The 21,430-nt window shown below is 41.2% G+C and overlaps 1 protein-coding gene across 4 annotated transcripts in view; it reads left to right on the plus strand.

The window, feature by feature from the left end:
- Window positions 1–21,430, plus strand: part of PCSK5 (proprotein convertase subtilisin/kexin type 5) — a 433,086-nt gene that overhangs the window by 369,641 nt on the left and 42,015 nt on the right. For all 4 annotated transcript variants that reach the window (XM_017664305.3, XM_017664306.3, XM_036991294.2 and 1 more), the window contains 3 exons: window positions 14,962–15,004; window positions 17,485–17,621; window positions 18,442–18,642. In XM_017664305.3, coding sequence (XP_017519794.3) covers window positions 14,962–15,004; window positions 17,485–17,621; window positions 18,442–18,642 — 381 coding nt within the window. The remainder of the gene's footprint in view (window positions 1–14,961; window positions 15,005–17,484; window positions 17,622–18,441; window positions 18,643–21,430) is intronic.

Below are 21,430 nucleotides of genomic sequence, written 5' to 3' on the forward strand. Positions count from 1 at the left end.
TGCCTAATTACCAACAGTGAACACTCCCACACTTAAGTACCCATGTGTGCATCTATCATTTGAAAACACCTCATTCAACAGTGTCTCAAGAAACAGGAATGAAAATAACAATGGCCTTGCCACAAGATGAGTGACTTCTCTCCAAGTGAAGAAAGAAACACCGAGCATTCTCATCCACGTCATTTGTGACCATTAGAAGGTCTGGTGGGAGCACACCAGCATCTACTCCCTCTGGACCAACAATATGGCCCATTTGGAGCCTGAAGCTCTAAACCTAGAGAAAAGCATACAGTTGAGCAGCTTCCATGCACCTTCTCCATTCAGAGGTGCTAACAAGGAAAAATGCTGAGGTACTGTGATCAGCCATGGCCTGGCAAAAGCTTATGGTCTGCAGATATGAATGAAGGCCCCTGGAGGGCTGTGACATGGCAGGAGGAACTATTGCCTTGGAGACAGATTCTCTGTGGGGTCTGAGAGAGGAATCTCGGCCGACTGCACAGCTGCCAGCCTCAGACACGGAGCTCTTACTCTGAGTGAACCCCACAGCTGGTCTGGGGTGTTCCCATGCCATGGAGAAGGAAAACAGGGGAGCTTTCACAGAACAATCAGGCCCGTGAGACATGAAATGAAGGAAAGACATAGCCAGCAATTGTCCAAAAGCATCATGCTACATAGCCAATCCGAGGTGTTTCATGGTCGGGGGCAGAGCTCTCCCCAGATTCGGCAGATGACTGTCAGCCTGCTCTCTATTTTACGGTTATTGTGTAGATTTAATCATACTGTGAAATCCCTCTTGTTTTCAGACCTCAGCCCGCTGGAATGCTGTTAAAGCAGTCACATGAGGTTCATTAGGGAGAAGAGCTTGGCTTTGTATGACTGGGTGCTTGGCTGTTCTACGGAACCTTTTCTCTGTCACCACAAAGCTCCTTCCTGTGTTAAGGCCATTGTAGGCACTACTAGCAGACCACTTCTAGCCTTGCAAGACCCCGCAAGACATAACGCCTCAGTGGTGGCCTGCCTCTTTAGCAGGAGCAAAGCTTTTATTTTTATTATGATAATAGATTCATTTCCCCATGAATCATTTAGATTAAGTATTACCACAGCCTGAGTTCTCTTTTATGGCCAACTTTTCACTTTATTTACAGTGGTATCAAAACAACCAGGATTTATTTGTTAATTTTTGTTTTCTTTGGGTATGGATATAAGGAGAAAGGGCTCTCAAAAATTTGAAGAGTATTACCTTCTTGTTCAGTACTTCATTGCCCACCCTCACAAAACCTACACACGTCTGTGGGTGCACACATACATACACACACACACTTGGGGGCCCACCCTTACACCACAGGCATAGCATTGTTCTAACATGGGATTGGAAGAGTGTGCTGGAGACCAGGATGTGGGCTGTTCATTAATTGGTGGGGGAGCAAATAACATAAAAACGTTTCTTTCACTGCATTTTCTAGATAAATCAGTTTTGTGCTGACAGTGCTGCTCCTAACATTCTTTCATCTTGCTCATAATTCCTAGCCTTTAGATCAAACTACTACTTTTGAAAAACCTTGACAAGCTGCCACTTTTGGAGAGAGGGTCTCTCTCTCAGAGTGGTCTTGACTACCCGCCCCCCACCCGCCCCACCGTCTAAGGTATATACACATACAAATGCTTGACGCCTGGTAATGTTTCTAATACCTAACAATAATTCCCTTCTTATTCTAAATAATATACAGGGTATTTTTCAAAAAGCTCACAGTGACAAGAGTTGTTAAAATCTTTCCTTTCCACCTGCATGGATTTGTGTAGTTCTTAGTCATACTCAGTTTAAAATGTCATTTCCTGAGGGCTTAGTGTGTACTCCATTCTGTAGGAGAAACCCTATAAGACACAGTTTTGATCTTCAAAGAACTTGAAGCACCAGGCTAGTGATCAGTAAATCAAGATTTAGTTTCTAAGCTATCACTAAATAGTTTTTGGCTTTCATCAAGCCCTAAAAAGTCCAAGTCTCAGTTTTTTTTATCTGTAAAAACTGGGGAGAGGAGTAGAAATTGAATAACACCAAGGGTCCTAAATTCAAATATCTACAGGTGCCAGGCAGGTACTATGGTCAAGTGGGCCAACTGGGGGGTTCAGGCCTAGAGGGGTATAGCCATCTAGAGGAGTCATTTGGTATCAGCAGTTGCAGGCAGAATTACATAATCCAGACTTATATGAGAAATCTTTCCATTTCTTTAAACATTGTATGGGTCAACACTGTGCTGGCCAATAAAACATTTCTGCAAACTCAATTCCAGTTAGCAGCTCTGGACTACAAGCATTCCAAAGTTCTCCTTCCTTACTTTGCACAATGTTTAGAGCCACCCAGCAACTGGTATGCAAACTAAGCATTCAGGAGAGCATGTGGACCCGGGAAGAGGGTCACTGAAACCCTCAAGCTATCAAAACGATTACAAATGGTGCTCATGACTCATCACTGTTTCAGCAGGTTTAAGTGCTAACTAATGAAAATCAAGGCGGGATTACTGACTTGAAGAGGGGAAGGAGCTTAGAGAGAACATTAAAGGAAATGAAACTCCATTTTTAAGTGTACCTGGCACTCACAGCTCATGGTATGCATATGGGAGAGGAAGGGGAAGGGTTTCTGTACCTACCACACAACCCTGGAGGCTCAGCCAAGCACTCTGTAGCTATAAGAAATAGAAGCACAGACGTAGAGAGAAAGGAGCAATCAAAACATACCTCGTAGTCCGTAGAAGTCATCCAGTAACACAGAAGAGAAAATGTGCAGCAGTGAATTAAGCACTGAACACAGCAAAACACTCAGATCAAAGGAAACATTCTGAAAGAAAGCTATTTCCAAATCTGTAGTCTTAAAAAGGTAGAGTAATAGGCAAGCCTCCAGATCCAGTGGGAAAGATAGATTCTCTGGTTGATGCCTCCTGATTAATGAGTAAAAAGTGATCCAGTTACTATAGTGACTTGAAGATACACAAGAGAAAACATCACTTCTTTAAAATATTCCTGGGGATGAATACGCAGAGTCTTTCAAAATATCTTTTAAAAAATGTAAGAGGCTCTTTTTTTGTTCCATTTAAGTGCATATCACACAGGATGGCCCTTAGATTATTTTTTCCCCTGGATAACAGGACTCATTTTCAAAGGCCCCCATTTGCTTGCACAAACCAACAATTTGGGCAAAGAGTAATGACCAGGAAATATGTCTGTTGGAGAATAAATTTTGTTTTTCAGCAGCTTTGTTTCTGTTTAGCAGCAAAGGAGATAAATGTATGTTGTCCTGGTTTTCCTTTTCTCTAAAAATATATTTAGTTGAAGGGTTTCCTTGGATGCTGAGAATGTGAAATGCACCTAAGCAGAGTCAGGAAATGAAAGGTTATGCTTTCTGTAACCTTCTCTTGTTGTCTGAATGGGGAGATAATAAAAAATATGACTTCGGTGGGAGTGCACGCCCAGTCCCTTCGCCTTCTCCAACTTGGCTCCTACAGCCCCAGACACTTATTTCAGTGTCCAGAGGATTTTTCTGTTTTGCTCCAGGCAGTTCAACTTTGGCAGAGTGTCCTGAATAGATTGGAGATTCCAAGGAGAGCCTTGAAATGAAAATTGCAATGATGAATTATCCCGGGGACCCCTTACAGAGGGGGCAGAGGGCTCTTCATTGAATGATTTGAGTAAAATGTCAGTACAAGCCCCAGCCTAAGTGTCCCAAGGCCTGTGGCCTGTGGAGACATTCTTCATCTGACAATGTGATATAGGCTTTTGCTAAATGGTAGAAGGTTTTGCTAACCAACAGAAGAATTGCCGTGAATAGCATAGTAAGACTGCATAATTTGGTGTCTCAGTGGGTGTGTCAATATTTTTAAGCAAGGATATGTCATCTTAAATAGAGGCAGTGTGGAGATGGTAGAGAAATCACTTGGAATTCATAGGAACAGAAGTTTCCAAATCTGCATTTGTTCTCTGTGGCCTTGCACAAGTGATGGGGCTTCTGTGGGGCTCAGTTTACTCATCCTTAAAATGAGGAGGCTGGACCACCTGCAGTTCAGCAAACATACCGAGCCCCTCCTACCCACCATCATCTCCCACCGGCGTCCTCTACAACCCCTGCTCCTGAGTTTATGGGTCCAAATGCACCACCACTCAGCTGCTCCAGCCAGAATTCTAGGATACCTTTTACTTCTCCTTTACTCTCTGGGCTTTGTTAGAAATACCTCTCTCCACAACTCTGAACCAAGTGATCATTAAAATTAGGGAAGGGGAGGAATCATACAGAAAAAGATAAAGTACCAGCTAGAATACTTGTAAGGCTAAAATGGAGCATGTGAATTGGACCTATGAAAAGGGAACTTCCTCACTCCCCCAGGCTGCGTTGAACCTCCTGTCTTCCTCAGGCACGCTGAGTTCCTTCTCTCCAACTTCCCAATCACAAAGCATTCCTCTGTCTGTTAAAAATAAGTAGGTAAATTAGAAGGAAGGAGTACTTCCTTCAAATATTTTAAAGAACAAGGCAGAAACATAAGGAGAAATGGTGTCCCCAAAGCACTCACTGTATCACGGTATTTGTTTCCTAGGGCTGCTGTAACAAGTAACACAAACTGCGTAGCTTAAAAACAACAGAAATGTATGTTTCTCATAGTTGCAGAGGTGGGGGGGTTCAAAACCAAGGAGTCAGCAGGACGAATTCCTCTGGAGCTTCAAGAGGGAAGCTTCCCTGCCTCTCTTGGCTTCTGCTGATTGCTGACAATCCCTCAGTTTGCTGCTGTATCACTACACAATCTCCAGGTCTCATTACTGCCTTCCTTCCGGGTCTGTGTGTCTGTTTTCATGTGGCCTTCTTGTCCAAACACCAGTCACTGCATTTAGGGACCACCCTAATTCAGTGTGACCTCACCTTAAATTCATTATACTTGTAAAGACTCTATTTCCAAGTAAGGTCACATTCATAGCTACCAGGGGTTAGGACTTCTAACATATTATTTGGGAGACATAATTCAACCCACAACTATAACCATATCATTACTACTCCTAAACATTTTCCACTCTATCCACTTTGACCCATCCCCACTACTACCCATTAGCTCAGGCCACCAAGCAATGTTCATCTGGATACTGCAATAGTCTCTTCTAACTGGTCTCCCCAGTTCCAGTCTTTATGTATTCTTTCACTCTAGAAATCCATTTCCTATACTGCAATAATGATGTTCTTTCTAAAATTTAAACTGATTGTAAGAACTGCCTACAAATGTAAAATGATTTCCCATGGCTCTGAATAAACTCTCTCCTGCCAAGCACGACATAAAGCTTCATGAACCAGCCGCTGGTGTCTTTCTTTCCTGAGCTCTAACATGTACTCTTTACTCTAGCTACCCCAAACTCTTTGCAATCCACTTTTGTACTTTTCCCATTCTTTCATTTAAAAACCTGTATGTTTTAAGGTCAGAGCAACTATGCTATATTCTGACAAGATCTTGTCACTTCCTCTTAAGCTGCCTCATGGGGAATCTCATGAGCTCTTTTACTAAAGGAACTATCTCCACAGATCTAGCTCTCTCTACCTTCAGGCCTTTCCACTTGGAAAGGATTCTGTGCTCTGCTCCCTCAAATGCATGTTTAAGGTCTCATCTAAGCTTTCCCTTCCTCAAGGATACCTTGTTACTGCACTCCCCTGCCACACACACCCTTGCTTAGGTATCACTTTATTTTCTTCTTAGTAAATTGTCCAAAATTCCATTAGTAAACACTGACCACACAGCAATCTTTTTACTTGCTGCATCTCTCCTAGACCCTGAGCTCCATATTGTACTAGGAATTAGTCATCACTGCAGCCTTAGCATATAGTAGGACTCAAAATGTATCTATGGAAGGAGTGAATTAACGCTGGGCATAACTAGGCACTAGGGTTGAGATGAGGAACATATATTCCCTGATTATCGCTAACAGTTCAATACACCCCAACTGGATAATAGTGCAGCATCAATATCAAGTTTATCACAAGCTCAGAAAAAAGACTCTTTCTTTTAGAAAAGCAAGACACAAAAGAAACAAACAAAAATGCTTCATACTCTCACGGCATTTGAGCTGGGCCTTGAGCCTAAGTTCCCTTCTGATTCTTAAGTTTTATGATTCCAAGTCTTCCATCAAAATTTCAGAAAACTTTCTACCACCGTTTTAAGTGTCTTTCACTCACCCTATTTTCAAGCCCTTTTCTCAAGTTGTTTTCTTTCTTCTTATGTACTATGTCTCTATCCTTTTCCACAGATTAAGAGCTGTTCATTATTCTGCAGTTTCACTAAGATGAGTCTTCTTGTACATTAAACAAACAAAAAACCAAAATATATGCTTATGCTATAACTTGGGACTAATGAATAGTATCTTTAAACAATTTAGAAAATTTCTCAGGCATTCTATTCTCTTTGAATATTGCCTTTTCCCCATTCTTTCTATTATCTCTTTTTAGACTTCAACATACATTAGACTTTCTTTTCTGACCTCTGTTATCTCTTATCACTCTTTCCTGTTTTCTATATTTTTGTCTCTCTGGACTGAATTTTCAGTCTTTTCTTTGAATCCATCTTTAAGTTTACTAATTCTCTTTCTGCTATACCTAAACTGTTTCATCCATGCATTTTTTATCCACTCATACCCACCTGTACAAATGTTTATGTCTTTCACTTATAGAAGTTATATTCGGTTCTTTTCCAAACTGGTCACCTTTTTATTTTTAGTATGTTCTTTCATTTCTTTGAAAAAATAAAATTTTTAATTTTTCTGTTTTGTCAGACAGTTTCAAGAGCTACAGATCTCTGTGGGTCTGAGTTTGCTGTCCGTTATTTCTGCTGACTTTCTTACTGCCTGATTTCCTTGTGTGGTCTACATTTTCAAACTGCAACCATTTTCCCTGAAAATTTACCTGAGAATACTTTGAAATCTGTAAAAATACACTCACTAGACAGGATCTGCATTTGCTTCTGTCAATTGCCTTGGAATACTACCTACCTGGGATTACTTTACGATGAACCTTCCTTCTGAGATGTTCCCAAACACAGAGTACACTAATTCTGATGAGAAACCTATGTGAGTTTCAGTCTATGGTTACAAATTCTCAGGGGTTTTGTTGCTATTTAATCTATGCAAGGCCAAGGCTAAGACCAGGTAATTTTTTTTTTCAGTCTCCTTCCCCTGGTTTATTTTAATTCATCCTTCTGCTAAAACTGTAGTCCACGGTTTCCCATTTCAGTCTTGTATTTTATCTTGCAACCCTAACTGTAATAATGCCCTGAATTTTTCCATTCAAAATAAGAGATAAACACCTACTTAAATGGGAAGAGAGAAGATGTGGTTTCTTTCAGGCCTTAAATGCTTCTGTGGTATACTCCATTAGAGGTTTATCTATTCTACATTATGCCACATCTGCTTTTCTTCTCTAATTAGCTTTATTAATAACTATCCCCTCAGCAGACTGCAAAGTTCTTGAAGGTAGAGAATGCCTTCCTTATCTGCATATACTCCTTACACCATCCAGAGACGTATATGGATTACCTGATCAGTTAAGTATTTGTCTATTGTTCCCAAGTTCATTTCTCTGCTGAGTGTGCCTCCTTTTCCATCCATCAATGTGCTCATCATACTTCCTCACTACCCACATCTTATCACATAATCTTCACGACTAACCTTTTTCTCTTAAATCTGATTTTTGTTCATTACTACAATCAGTCTTAGTTTATCCCTAATCATTTCTAATCATTCATATCCCTAATGATGTATCCCTAATCACTTCTCCAGTATATTCCTTTGAGAAGTGTTTCTCCAATGTGTTAAGTGGAATCCTAGTTTTGTGAGATGTAAATAGGTGAGGCCTTTTCTACACTTAAATAAGCACCCACAGTGATCTTTTCAGGTAAATCAGATCTTTTTTATAAAGTTTCTCATGGCCCCCTATGCCTCTTAGATTAGAATGTAAACCTCTTACCTTGGCCTGTAAAACCACATCTGATCTGATTCTACCCAGACTTTGGTCTCATCTGACTCTCTCCTTTTCTCTTCTTCCCGTGCATAACTGTTTCTGATGGAACAGATCAAGCTTTTCTTGGCCTCTCTCTGAACACTGCTGTCAGATCTTCTTGTTATCATTCAGATCTCTACTCAAATGCCAATTCTTGAAAGTCTCTCTCCCTAACTAGCCTGTCTAAATGAAGGTCTCTCTCCTCCAATCTAATCTTATCTCTTTCTAACCCTTTATCTGAATTTATGCACTCACTTTTCCTCTTCATTCAGTGCATATTTCTGGAGCATTTGCTATGTGCCGGGTAATAATCTTGGCACTGAAGTACAAGAAACTGAAACAACACAACCTGTCCTCATGGAGCTTGCATTTTAGTAGTTGTTTCATTCAATTTAATGAAGATTTATATTTACATTCTAATAATTATCTAATTTTTCTTTTACTGTCTGTCTTATCTCTAAAATATAAGCTCCAGAATGAATGAATAAGTGAATGAACATACAGCTGTAGGAGCAGTCCTCATAGGAACTCAGCTGTGTATATTCACCCCTCCCTTCCACCTGCTAGTTGGTCTAGAGAAGGGTGGAAATCCAGAAACAGCTTGCCTATTATGATATTCCATTATTAGACTCAGAGGACTTGGTAAAGACTAGACTCCAATAGAGAACTGAGCCCTCTTTTAGCCAACATTTGTAGACAATGACTTAGATTATTTATTCAGATCTCTTCTACTACTGTGTCCCTCCAGGGGGTTGTGCCCCATTGTCAACTGCACCATTTGCATTACTGCCAATTCAAATATTTATTCATTGTCCTTGGACACCAGCGAGGACAAAATGATTGAAAATCATCAACAGTCCTCCTAACCAAATACTTTGTAACCCAGCACCATGGAACCTTCCAGAAAAATCTTCTGCTTTGGCAAAGCTGTCACAAGGCCCATTTTTGTATTTAAATGTTAATCACTAAAAGCAATTCTAAATACAAGGCCTATTTGAATTATGTACTTTTTGGTGCTGTTTGGGGATTACAATTAATTGTACTCTTAGGGCATACAAATCTCTTACCCAGTTCATTATCCTTGGGTGGGTTGAAGAATGTCAGTGACTCTCCTGTGAATTTGTACAGCATTGTCCAATAACTAAGTACATATTTACTCTGAGAGAATATGCATTATTGACAATGTGCTTAATTATCTTCCAAAACAATTTAAATACAGGCTACTGGCTGTCTATAAGGCTGTCTCTCGCCTCAAAGGGAGCAAGTAGTTATCTCAGTAGGGGGATGGCCAGTCTTCTGGGGCTCCAAGGCTGCAGGTGCTCATAAAGGGAATTTTTCAACAATGCTCGGCCCAAGTGACATTCCCTAGTGTGGTTAGTGAGCCTGAGGCAGAGCCAAGAATAACCCTATTTCCTAGTCATCTGTCTCCTTTTCAGAATCCTATCAGAAAAACAATTTATATTAAAAGAATTTTAAAAAGAAATTTGTAACAAACATCTGCCTTTGTTTTAACCACACCCCATGGAAGAACATCAGTCTTGCCCGAGTGATATAGAGTTAGGAAGTGCGAGAAACAAAATGGGAAGATGAGAAAACAGAAATGGGCCAAGAAGAGACAGAAAATGAAGAGCACAACCAAAAGCCCAGATTCCTTAGGGGAAATCTGCAGGAAGAGACCACTTCCAAACTCATTGCCTAAATGACCTCTGGACCTCATAACCTGAGCAAGCAACTCTCTTTCCCTAAGAGGATTTTTTGTTCTGATTGATTCTGTAATGCACTTATTAAGAAAATACAGAAACATATACATATACATAAATAAAATCAGAGAGAGCTACTGCTAACATTTTAGCTTTCTCTTCAGATTTTTGATAAAGTCATATCTATACAAGTAGATAGATATACATATTATAACATACCAGATACGGATTATCATCCTTTTTCACAGAGCCTATCAGGAAAATGTTTCTATGTCATTAAATATTTTAAATAAACAAAATTTTAATGGCTATGTACTAGTCCATCTTGTATAAATGTACCGTATTTTTAAAACCCATTCCCAACAGATGAACTTTTAGCTTGTCTTTCATAGAGACATGATCATTGGTTATTTTCATCTAGAAAGTTTGTTCTGAGGAAGAAATTTATTACGAAAGCAACAGAGGGTGATAGCAAGGTAGAAAAGTGGAATCTCATTTAAACATGTCCATTGTATATTTTCAATTTATCTCCCAACCCAAAAAGGCTAGGTAAACAAGTTAATTAGAATTATACAGTCCATCTATGAATAAGGAAGGATTAGAAGCCAGTAGAGGGAGTCTTTATATATATGCAGATGAGTGAACGCATCAGAGAGCCATTCCTTGTAGTTATAACTTTAAGGAATCAAATATAAAATGTATTTTTGGAAGGTTAATATATGAATTCCTATTCGATTAGGTGGCCTGAGTTCATTTGCCTCCAAAGAGAAGTGTGCAAGACAATCCATTGAGCTGTAGGAAAAAACAGAACTTGTGATTACAATTATTTTTATGTTATCCTCTTTAAGTTTCTACTTTAGCATACTGTTTTAATGTATGCAACATATTCATGCATCATACATGTAAATAATTACCACTTTGGATTTCTGTTATTATGGTACTTGGAGAGTCTGGCTAGAAACCTATGTAGTATGGGTGAAGCAGCAGTTTGGGCTAGGTGTAGGAAGCATTGAGAAGGTAGTACAGCCCAAAATTTGGTTGAGCCTAGGATGCAGGTAATTGGATCTCAGAAGGTGATTGAGCCAAAAGGTTGAGATCATCTGACAAAAACAAGCGTCCAGGATACAGATTTACAATAAGGTTGGTGCTGTTCTATGGAACATTTACAGATGTGGCTTAAGATGTCAAGGTAGAAGAAGTCAATGAGTCTAAGATACCTGAGAAGGGACTGAGGTAGGTGAGAACGGAGGAGCCACCCAGGAGCACAAGTTTAATATGCCCATTAATCTATCATCCCATGTAATAACCTGGTAGGTCTTAGTAATGGGACATAGAAGACAGGTTTCAATAGGCGATAGTAGAGGGAAACTTGGCTAGCATGGGGAATGGGTGAAAGTCCTGAAGCCTAAAAGTGAATCTTAAAAGAAATAGTCAAAGGTAAGATAGGAGCACCCTGACATTAACCCACAGTTTTGGAAAACTAAACAATGTATCTAATCCACGGCTAATTCTGGCAAATCTAAATATTATATATTGAAGGACTATTCTTTCTTCTGTCTTTCCCAAATGAAAAATAAACAAGAACAATATATTTAGAAGAAGCAAATTATAATCATTTTAGCTTATATGTATCCTTAGTTATGTGACTAAAAGCTGATGTAAACCATAAAAATAAATTACTCTTCTCTGGACGTTTTTAAAAGCTCAGTTCCATCTCAGATTTAAAATATCCCTTTTCCAATACATTTTGTAAATAAGACATACATTTTGTAAATAAGACACTCCTGAAGTGGCCTTGCACCATCAATATTCAATGGGGAAGATATTACTATAGATATTACTGACAACAAAATAAAATGGTGGCGCACGTAAGCTGAACACTGAAGGTGCTGTTGACAGCAGGCGTCAATGTCGCCATGAGGACAGTGAGCTTCGATGAGCTTGGCTCTGACCATCACCAAGGAAACAGCGGAAAGGTAACACAGAGGATCGTGCAGATATCTCCAGAGTAGACATTGTACTCCTGCCTATCTGACTCCATAAAAATGAAACAATAAAATGAGTTTTGTTAAAAAAGGAAGGCTATATCCCCATCTTGACAAGGCATCTGCTCACACATTTTCCTTAGAAGGGATGTGAGCAGCTGGAAGCCAGTAACTGTTTCTGAAGGCTTTTTTCCAAATGTGTGAGGCTCTCTCTCTGAGTTCAAACTGAACTTGCCCCATCCCTCCTCAAAATACGCTCTTTGAGCTCAAAAGTTCGACAAGATCAAATAACCAGTGCTATTTAAACATCCTACTTTGGATAACAACTTCTAAGACAGTTAACAATTCTAGCTTGTTTGGACTCTCCTACCCTTACCCCTACCATATACACACCACCCACATACACACACTCACTCACATACACACATATTAGAAGCCAGGAAAATTCACCTCTCTCCTTAAGCCACCTTCTTTACCATCCAAACACCAAGCTGACTTAGAGTCAGCTTCTAGGTTTAGGACTGTTACCTTCCCTTAATCCCATAACAGCTGCTGCTCAGTGGTCAAGCTAAATCCATTTAGCTATGTCTGACTTGTGCATTTTTCTGGGATGGAAAATTTTTTTAAATAATTCTTATTCTTTAGAAAAACTGGCAATAATGAGAGAGACTAATGGGTATTCATAAGCTGTTGTAAGACACAGTCCCTGTTGTATGCATTATTCATTTATGCAAACTGTTGTAAAGGTACCAAATTCACTGTGCAACTGGGCTGGAAAAGTCCCTGGACTCAAGATTACATTGGTATGCACATTTCTGAGGCTTGGTTCTGTTCAATATTTTCATCAGTGACCTGCTTAAAGGAGCAGAGAGCAAACTCATTAAGTTCCTAGATAGGAGGGATGGCCAGAACATTAGTGAACAGGATTAGAATTTCCCCAGCCCTTGCCAAATTAGCAATATTGTCAGAGTCAAATATGTTCATCTGGGACAGACAGGGAAAGGGAAGCTGTTCAAATGTGAACTGAGTAGTAGCAACTTATTTAGGAGCGGAACTGAGAAGAATATAGATGCAACCATAGATTCACAGCCAGAAATAAACTTACCCATGGAACGGTTAGTATTCACTGGGGCTTTTGACCCCTTTTAAATAGATTCAGATCCCCAAACAATGGATTATGGAAGCATAAAGCATTTTCCCAAGAGTTCCAAAAATTCCAGTGATATTTTCTTTCTCGTGGTACCTCAAGCTTCCAGCAACAGATTCCTGTTTCACTTAATTAGCCTGGTTTATGGTTCATTTCACTGTCCTGCCCTAGTCACCCTATAACAAACTGTGCTGACCCAGATATGAAAACCATTTCCCCCACATGAGCAAATCGTGGCCTCCTGAAGAAAAGCCTTGCTGTCTCCCTGGTTACCTTGCCTCTTGTTTAAGCCTTCTGATTAAACTTCGACCCCAAGTAGTTTAATAAGAAATTTTCGTCAATACAGACAGTTAGCTTCCTAAGAGAAACTCTGGGGCCAGCTGTTAAGACAGTAACATTTACACCTGGGTTACCTAACAAAAGTGAGTATGACAAAACTGTGAGCCAACAGTGTTATTATAGCCAGGGTCCAGCAAACATTTTCTGTAAAGTACCTGATAGTAAATATTTTCTATCTCTGGTGCAACTACTCAACTCCGACGCTATAGCATGAAAGCATTCACACACATATGCAAACAAAGGGGCCCTTTTATTTCAGGGCCGGATTTGGCCCCGGAGTGGGCCATGGTTTGCCAACTACTGCTTCAGAATTTTTTACCTTTGTGGAGGCTGAGGAACCATCTTATCCAACCAGGTATTTACACTTGCAGAAATCAGGACCCAAAAGGCAGAGTGACACTTAACGTGAGTTCACGAGACCATTAAACCAGGATTAAAACCTCAAAGTAGAAACAGGTAGCCCAGTTCCCTGCCAGTGCCTTCTCCACGGCATCATCACTAGACTAATGACAGGAAGTTCTGGGGATCCCTGATTAAACAGCAGAGAGCCCTCTAGAAATGTATCCCCTCTAAGTTTTGGGGCAATGCATTAGTCATAGTTTATCTTGCATCATCCCTAGAAGGACCCAAGATGAATGTTTGGCTAAAGATTCAGGTGAGGCTCCATAGTCAAGGGGAAGACATGCTGGAAACCAAAATAGAGCCTTGAGTACATTAGAAAGGAAAGCCATGCACAAAGTTCAAAGGATACAGCTTTGTTCAGTTTCAATAAACTTAAAGGTGACATAAAATCTTCGTATACCAAGAGGAATGTTTTAAAGAATCAATTGTTTTCCATCTACTATTAGAATGAAAAGAGCAGGCCTGGAGTATAACAGATAACAAAACTTGCTGGGGGTAACTCTCTTAACTCACAAAAATTGCAGGCTGCAGGAAGTCACAGAACTCCTTAATAATTGGATCTGGGAGTTGGCATCTTTTGGGGAGGGTTAGGAGGGAGAGAAATAAGACTGAGTTAGTGATTCTCAAAGACCTTTCTCTCTCATTAAGTCTCCTGAAAGCTGTAGGAAAGAGTTCTCCTCTGAGCCAAGAGGGACACACTGAATCACTGTACTTAATGAGAACAGAACAGTTTCTTTAAGAGGGTTGTGAAGTGTAGAATGCAGTGGATGCTGTATTGGGAAAAAAAAACTATCCAGATTTCAAAGGAGCCTAACAGATGACATTCCCTCACACTGGCAGACATTTGGGGTAACTCACAGAAAACCCACCATTCAGGGTTGGAAGCTTGCAGCCCCTTCCAGTGTGTGTGTGTGTGTGTACTTGTACATGTGTGCATGCATGTGCATGTGTGTGTGTGTGTACGTGTACAATGTGTGCATGCATGTGCATGTGCATGTGTGTGTGTGTGTGTGTGTGTGTCTGTGCACACACGCTTGATTCCTTTGCCTCAGGAGAAGCCAGGAGTTTCTCAGTGTGGATGATTCTTGATCTGCAATTTGAAGACCCGGTAGCTGGGGCGTATTCCTCTTTGAAAACCAGAGCCAAGTATTTATGAGAACTCTTACTTTACTAGTTTGATAAAGATAAATCATAGTAAATATCTTGCTACTAATTAAAAATGGTACAATCTGTTCAAATACTTCTGGAGAGTACATTTCATGAAACTATCCCAGAAGATTATTTGTCTCAACCCACAGCTTGCTTTTCCATAGCCCACTTTTCCAAATGATGAACTCTTGGTGATTACTATTTTTCATTACTGTAATTTTTTTCCAGATGACCCAGGAAGCTGCACATCATGCACTGTGGGGTATTACATGTAAGTCTGGCTTTTTTTTTTTATGACACTAACTTTTCTGCAGTTTAAGCATTACTGATTTAATCCTAAATCCAGTGATTAAACCAAACAGGCCCTGCAGCCTGAAGCAACTCTGCCCTGTCAGGCTCTTAATGAACAATTCTTGGATTTAGCAAAAAAAGCCCAGCTGTTTCCTTGCCTCGAAAGGAGGCCTTCTCTTTCTTGGTCCTGGAAGTCACCCAACCTGACACTGGTGTCTAGGAATCTTGCCATGGATTACCAAGATTCAGACCTTGCTGTTTATGAACAGACCTTAATAATATACCCAACTCTAAGCAAGCTGTTTCCAAATGTCTGCATGGAGAGCTTGTCCTTAACAGGAGTCATATGGTCCAGGATGAAGCCAGGTACTCCATTAGCTCTTAATCACCTCCTGGGTAGTGAGACACACAGACCACAAGGTTGAATGAAGCACAGATAACCATCACCCCCAAAGCTCTCCAGTTCGTACCTATCTGCAACTAAAAGATGGTGTGTCTCAATGTCACCTCCCCTTTCTAGTCTGGTCTTCCTTCCAGGTATGATGGTACCTATCTTGGCAGAAAAACTAATAAAACATGGCAAGAAAAGGAAGGCCTGGCTCATGCACAGGCCACCAAATTTCTCCATCACCCTAAGGACTGGGGAGTTTTGTGATAAACAAACTCTCTCGTCCATTTCTTCTCTTCACCTTTCCAAGAACATTGCCAGGGATGTGGGATCAATGTTATTCTTCAGAAGAGAAAACTGAAGCTCAGAGAGGCTATGAGTCCCCTCAGGTTGCACCACCAGCAGAAAGAGGGTCTAGATTTGGGTCACCTCAACTTTGTTAGCCAGCTCCTCCTGTCACCACACTGCCTTTCGCCTCCATCACATTCTAAGGGACTCGAAATGTGGTGGGAGGTAGGAAGCCATGAGGAGGGGTGAGGAGGATGGGAGGGAAAGGGAAACCCAACGAGCTGAAACATATTTAAAATGATCAGTTAACCTTATCATTACTTAATCTGATGGTTTTAATTCAACTTTTCTAGAGTAGTCTATCATTCTCTCTATTGAATGTGTCTCTGTACCACTGGACTCCTGACCTACTGATTTAAATTATTATTCCATTTGAACTGGGCAGGATGGGTGGCGAAGAGGCCCCCAGACCTGCTTATTACAAGGTACACCAGATTAACCATAAATGAACAGAAGGTCATTTGTCAGCATGTTCATAGTTGGCATTTACTGAGCATATGGCCTGCCACAGACCACCCCAAGCAGAGGCAAGTGGTAGAAATGCAAGCATTCCTTGGTGAGGTCACATGGCTGGGAGCACAAAATATTCCTCAAAGTACCAAGGAAGGAAAACTTAGACTCCAACAGTGATCGTGCATGAGTGGATAAAGAATCCTCCTCTGTGTCCCTCTTATAACTTTGCAGCCTTCCAGCCTAACTCTACCCTCATTCATTTTGACACCAGAACACACCCCTGGACTTGAACCTACTTCCTCCGTTGTTTGTGATCCTCTGTTAGGCTTTGGAACCAGCCCCATCAGCCTCTCCGGCTCACCACTGCTCACTAATGAGCATCTGCTTCATAGAGACAAATACACTGAAAGAACATGCCCAATATCACTAAGGGTAGAACGTGAGATTTTTCTTTCAATAAATACACATTTATAATTCTTTCAAATGTTTAGTAACTTTGAATACAGCTAACAAAACACTGTACATAAAAGCTGTTGATGAAGAAATGCAAAGTTTTTCCCTTGAGACCTCGTTGATGTTATGAAATTCAACAAAGGGCAAAAGTCAACTTCATTCCACCACTCACTCCCCATTCAAACGAGCCTATGATTCAGTGGAGTTTGAATTACAACATCTACTACAGAATGAGAGCAACAGGTAATATGTATACAAATATATGTACATAAAAGCTAAGGCACTTGGCTGTTAATAATCTGGTTACATTTGGTAAGGTATTTGAACTCAACATTGAGCTATTTCAGATCTTGCAGGTGCCATGTGGCCAAAGTTGTCTGTCTGTCTGAACAGATCTTGGTGAAAATCACTGTCCCACCTTTTACTACCTATGGGACTTTGAACACTTAACCCTGAGGGTCATTTCTCTTATCTAGAAATTAAAGATAAGTAATAGCTACTATATGGGGTTATGCAGAGTTTTAAATGGGCTAATACTTGAGACACAACCAGCACTCCAAAAAAACGTATCAGTATCCCTTCCTTTGCCCCCACGTCCTCACAGCTGCCCTGCTGACACGTCCTCAGGGTCCAGAAAGAGCTGTTAATGACTTGTTTGCAAGACAAACACAGACCAAGACGAAGTTTTCTTCCTTGAAACCATAATATGTACACCTGTTTAAAATGGCACATAGACGTATATAAGGAGATTAAATTACAATTGGTTAAGAGAAATACATTGACATAGCTCACAGAAGGAACTCCATCTTCTCTCCTAGGTTTGAACACCATTGTTACAACACCTGCCCAGAGAAGACCTACAGTGAAGAATTTGAATGCAAAGCATGTGGTACCAACTGTGGCGACTGCGACCAGAACGAGTGTCACTGGTGTGAAGAGGGCTTCTTTCTCTTTGGTAGGCCTGGAAATAGCCTCGTATAAAGTGAGAACAAAGCTCCCTGCTGGAATAGGATCACTAGTTGGGCTGGTTTCAGGGTCTTCATGTGTCTCTTGTCCAGTGAGGAATTTTAATTTAGTTTGAAAATGAACATCAGCCAGGCCTTACTTCTGCTTTTATTACTGAAACATAGTTTCTATTTCACTAATTAATCTCAAATATCTCCAAAGTGATGGAAATAAGAGTGAAGGGGGAGGGGAAGGTAAATACTTTGGAACTGAAGTCACCTGGAATATTCAAAACTGGGAGTCTTCCCTTGAGACTTAATGCACGTCCAGTACTCCTGAGCATACCAAAGCTAAACACGATCCTGTGTCGCAGGCTTTGGTCAACTCATTGACTTTGATAGAAATGGATGGTTAGGAAAGAAATACACTGTGAATCTCCCAGTTGAAGAGCTAATAGTCCAGTGCTCTTGAACGTTGGTTCAAGAGGTGGAACAGACAGCCTGTGATGAACTCCAATGGTTCTTTATAGAGAGAGATTCATTTCATTTGTAGTTTTTAAGGCCTTGAGAATGTATAATTCTTTATTCTGTGCTCTTGACCCTTTGAGGTGACAACCAATTTAAATTTTTTGGTTACAAGAGACCTTAAAAGTCCTGGATTCATTCAGATACATTTTCTGGTTGAAATGAATTAATGCCATCTAGATTTCTCTAGAAACAAACTCAAACAAAAATGTTCCCAAGATTCCCTTCCACTTATTTAGAACCAGGCCTTGCACAGAGCACAAGCTAAGCCAGCCAGGGTTATACGCTTTCTCTGTTCTTATGCAGGCGGCAAGTGTGTGAGGAAATGCGGCCCCGGCTTCTACAGCAATTCAGGGATGGGGGAGTGTGAGCCCTGCCACCCAGCCTGCAAAACCTGCACAGGCCCTCGCTACGACCAATGCAGCAGCTGCCGAGAAGGACTGCAGCTGCTGCAGGGGACATGTGCGGGTCCAGCCCAGACCCAGGGGCACGGCAAAGTCTGGAATGGTATGTGCCGCCCGAGAGATCACAAGTGTCTAGCCACCTTCCCACCCCTGTTTTGCCTCTTTAACTCTTACTTTCAGGATATCCAAGAGATGAAGGCTGAGCAGTGAAACAGATGTCCAGTTTGGCAACTTCCGGGGCCTCTCTGATGCTCACAGTGAGAGGGTAGGAGGCTGTAGTCGGTTGGCACCTGGCCGGCAGGAGAAACCAAAGGTCAACTTACAGTTGATCCGGCCACTTGAGTTTCTACCTGGGTGGAGTAGACCTTGGAGCATGTAAAGAGAGTCATATGGAGAAATGGCCCAACTGCTGTCTTCTCAAAGGTTTCAGGATAGCTTCTATAATATTCATGTACCTCTTTATTGAGGACAAGGAAAACTACCAGGAGGGTAGGCTTTTTCACTTAGACAAGAAAGAAGTGCTCTGAAGTGTTGGAACGTAAATGAAAACAGCTGATCTTTCTGGCTGGATTATTAGAAGTTGTTATCATTCAACATTGCCTTTCAAAGCTATTCTTTTCAGTTGCAGATGGGGAAAGTAGGGAGCTTGTCGGAGGCAGGAAGAGTACGGGAGCTCAGAGTCTAACAGTAAAGGGCTGCACATGTGCATTCCCATCTGAGATTCCAGAATTAGCCTCCTCACCCTGGAGCCTCAGTCACAGGCTTCCTTGCACGATAATTACAAACTTTGGTGACCTCTCCATGTTTGAGGTGGTTAAAAAACAAAATCTTCCTACTGGAAACTGACTCACATTCTATGCAGACACAAAGCAAGAGATACTCTCCATTCGATTTTGAGGCAAGGATTTCTTAAAAAGGTCATTTCAGTGCAGAAGCAAGAGCAACTGAAAGGAGATCTGCTCAGGATGAGTCTTCTAAGGGCTGGAGAGAGGGCTAGATCTGGAGCAGGAGAAAAGGCTCTCCTGGGTTTCAGAGGACGGACGTCCATGGCTGCTGTCTCCTCTGCCAATGTTGCGTATGTAACTTTAAGGAAGAGCAGCCTGGAGACTATCACACACCCACCAGCCAAAGGCCACAGAGAACACAGGCCAGTTTCAGAGATGTAGCTAGGAAGAAAATCATTCAGTCCAGATTGGGATATCTTCCGTGAATTATAGCTGGACCAAAATGCTGAAAACGAGCTTGTCTGGCATTCAGGCATTTAAGAGGCAGTGCAAGCCAAGAGGAAAATAGTCTGGTGCTGTGTTTCTAGCTCAGAACATCTGTATTTTATCTGGCATCCAGATGATGAGAAGGTCCAGGGAGCCAAAAGTCAGAGCAGACTTGATTCCCCAAATGATCACATGTCCCTTTCAACTGGACTACGCAAAGCAAAAATCAGGCCTTGATTGTTCCCTTTTGTGAAAGTACCACACCCACCCCTCCACATTTTCTACTATCAAAATGCAGTGTTTTTGAAGAGGAAGGAATTAGTCCACTTGGGGATTTAACACTAATAAGGGATTCGGGAAGCAGATGAGAATGCTTCTCATGGCTGGACAAAAGCAATAAAGTCAATGACATGGCTGCACTTTCCACTTCTATGATCTAGCAAATAAGACATGCAGACTATTAACATGAGGAAAAAACTATTTCTTCCCTGAGCAAGGTAAGGTTATAGCTCAGCTTCCACCACATAGTTTAGGCATCACTGAAATGAATAGTTAGTCAGAAATGCACTCCATAAAGCCCTGGGAGTATTTGAGCCAATGCCTACATCTTTCTCCTAACTTCTTTTCCTTAAAAAAATAGGGTTGAGGGTATAAATAGGAGAGTGGAGGGTTCCAGAGAACAAGCACTAATTAGCTACACCTTCATGATGACAGAAGGCAGACTGCAGTCATCCTGGGTTAACACAGAGGGAGCCCAAACCACAGAGGGTTTATGAGAGAATGTTGCTGCCTTGGGGGTACCAGCAAAGTGTGGTGGTGGCTGTCCACAGATTCAGATTCTGGCAGGAATGGTAAAAGGGGACAGACATGGCTCATTCCTTCACCCACATTTCTTCCCAGTGGAAACAAAAAGATCGTGCTTGCATCCAAAGACTGCAACCGCCCCCACTGTCCATGTCAGCATGTGCTGGGGAAATACCCTTGAAAGGAAAATCCAACTAGAGTTCACTGAATTTCTCTTTTAATAAGGTGGTTACTCATAATGAGAGTGGCAATGACCAGGCCATCATTTTTTGTCAACTACCAATACAGGGGGAATACGTCATGCCCTGGTCCAAGGATGGAGGTTCCCCTACACATCAGACCATGCCTGGCAAAATCCTTCAGCTGACACCAAGTAATCTCCCAAGATGCCTCAACTCTGTTCTTCCCACCCCAAAAAGTCACTGCATTAAAGTATAGCTCATCCCCAGATCCCGTGTTCCAGTCAGTATATATTGTAAAGATTAGTCTAGTGTCCACACACGGCAGTAACAGAACCAGTATTAGATAGGCTGCTCATGGCCTCAGCAGTGGTTCAGGCATCACACAGAGCCACCCTTGGTGGACACATCCAGACATGGCAGACCATGGACTCTGAAACCTTTGTTGGAAATGGAAACAGTTTATTCTATTACTATTAAATCATTTGGATTTCTTAAGTGGGTTTCCCCCCACCATAGTGCTAGAAAGTCCTAGGAATAATTCTGGTGAAGTTCCCCTACCCACCCTATTTCCATCATTATTAAAACCATGCTTGTAGCAGGCTCTAATTGCATATTCTGATGATAGGCTAATCTACAAAGCTCAGACATGGGGAATTGACGTTTTATCTTTGACCACATCCTGACAATTTATCAC

This window comes from Manis javanica, chromosome 2, assembly GCF_040802235.1.
Source record: "Manis javanica isolate MJ-LG chromosome 2, MJ_LKY, whole genome shotgun sequence".
Classification (NCBI taxonomy): domain Eukaryota; kingdom Metazoa; phylum Chordata; class Mammalia; order Pholidota; family Manidae; genus Manis; species Manis javanica.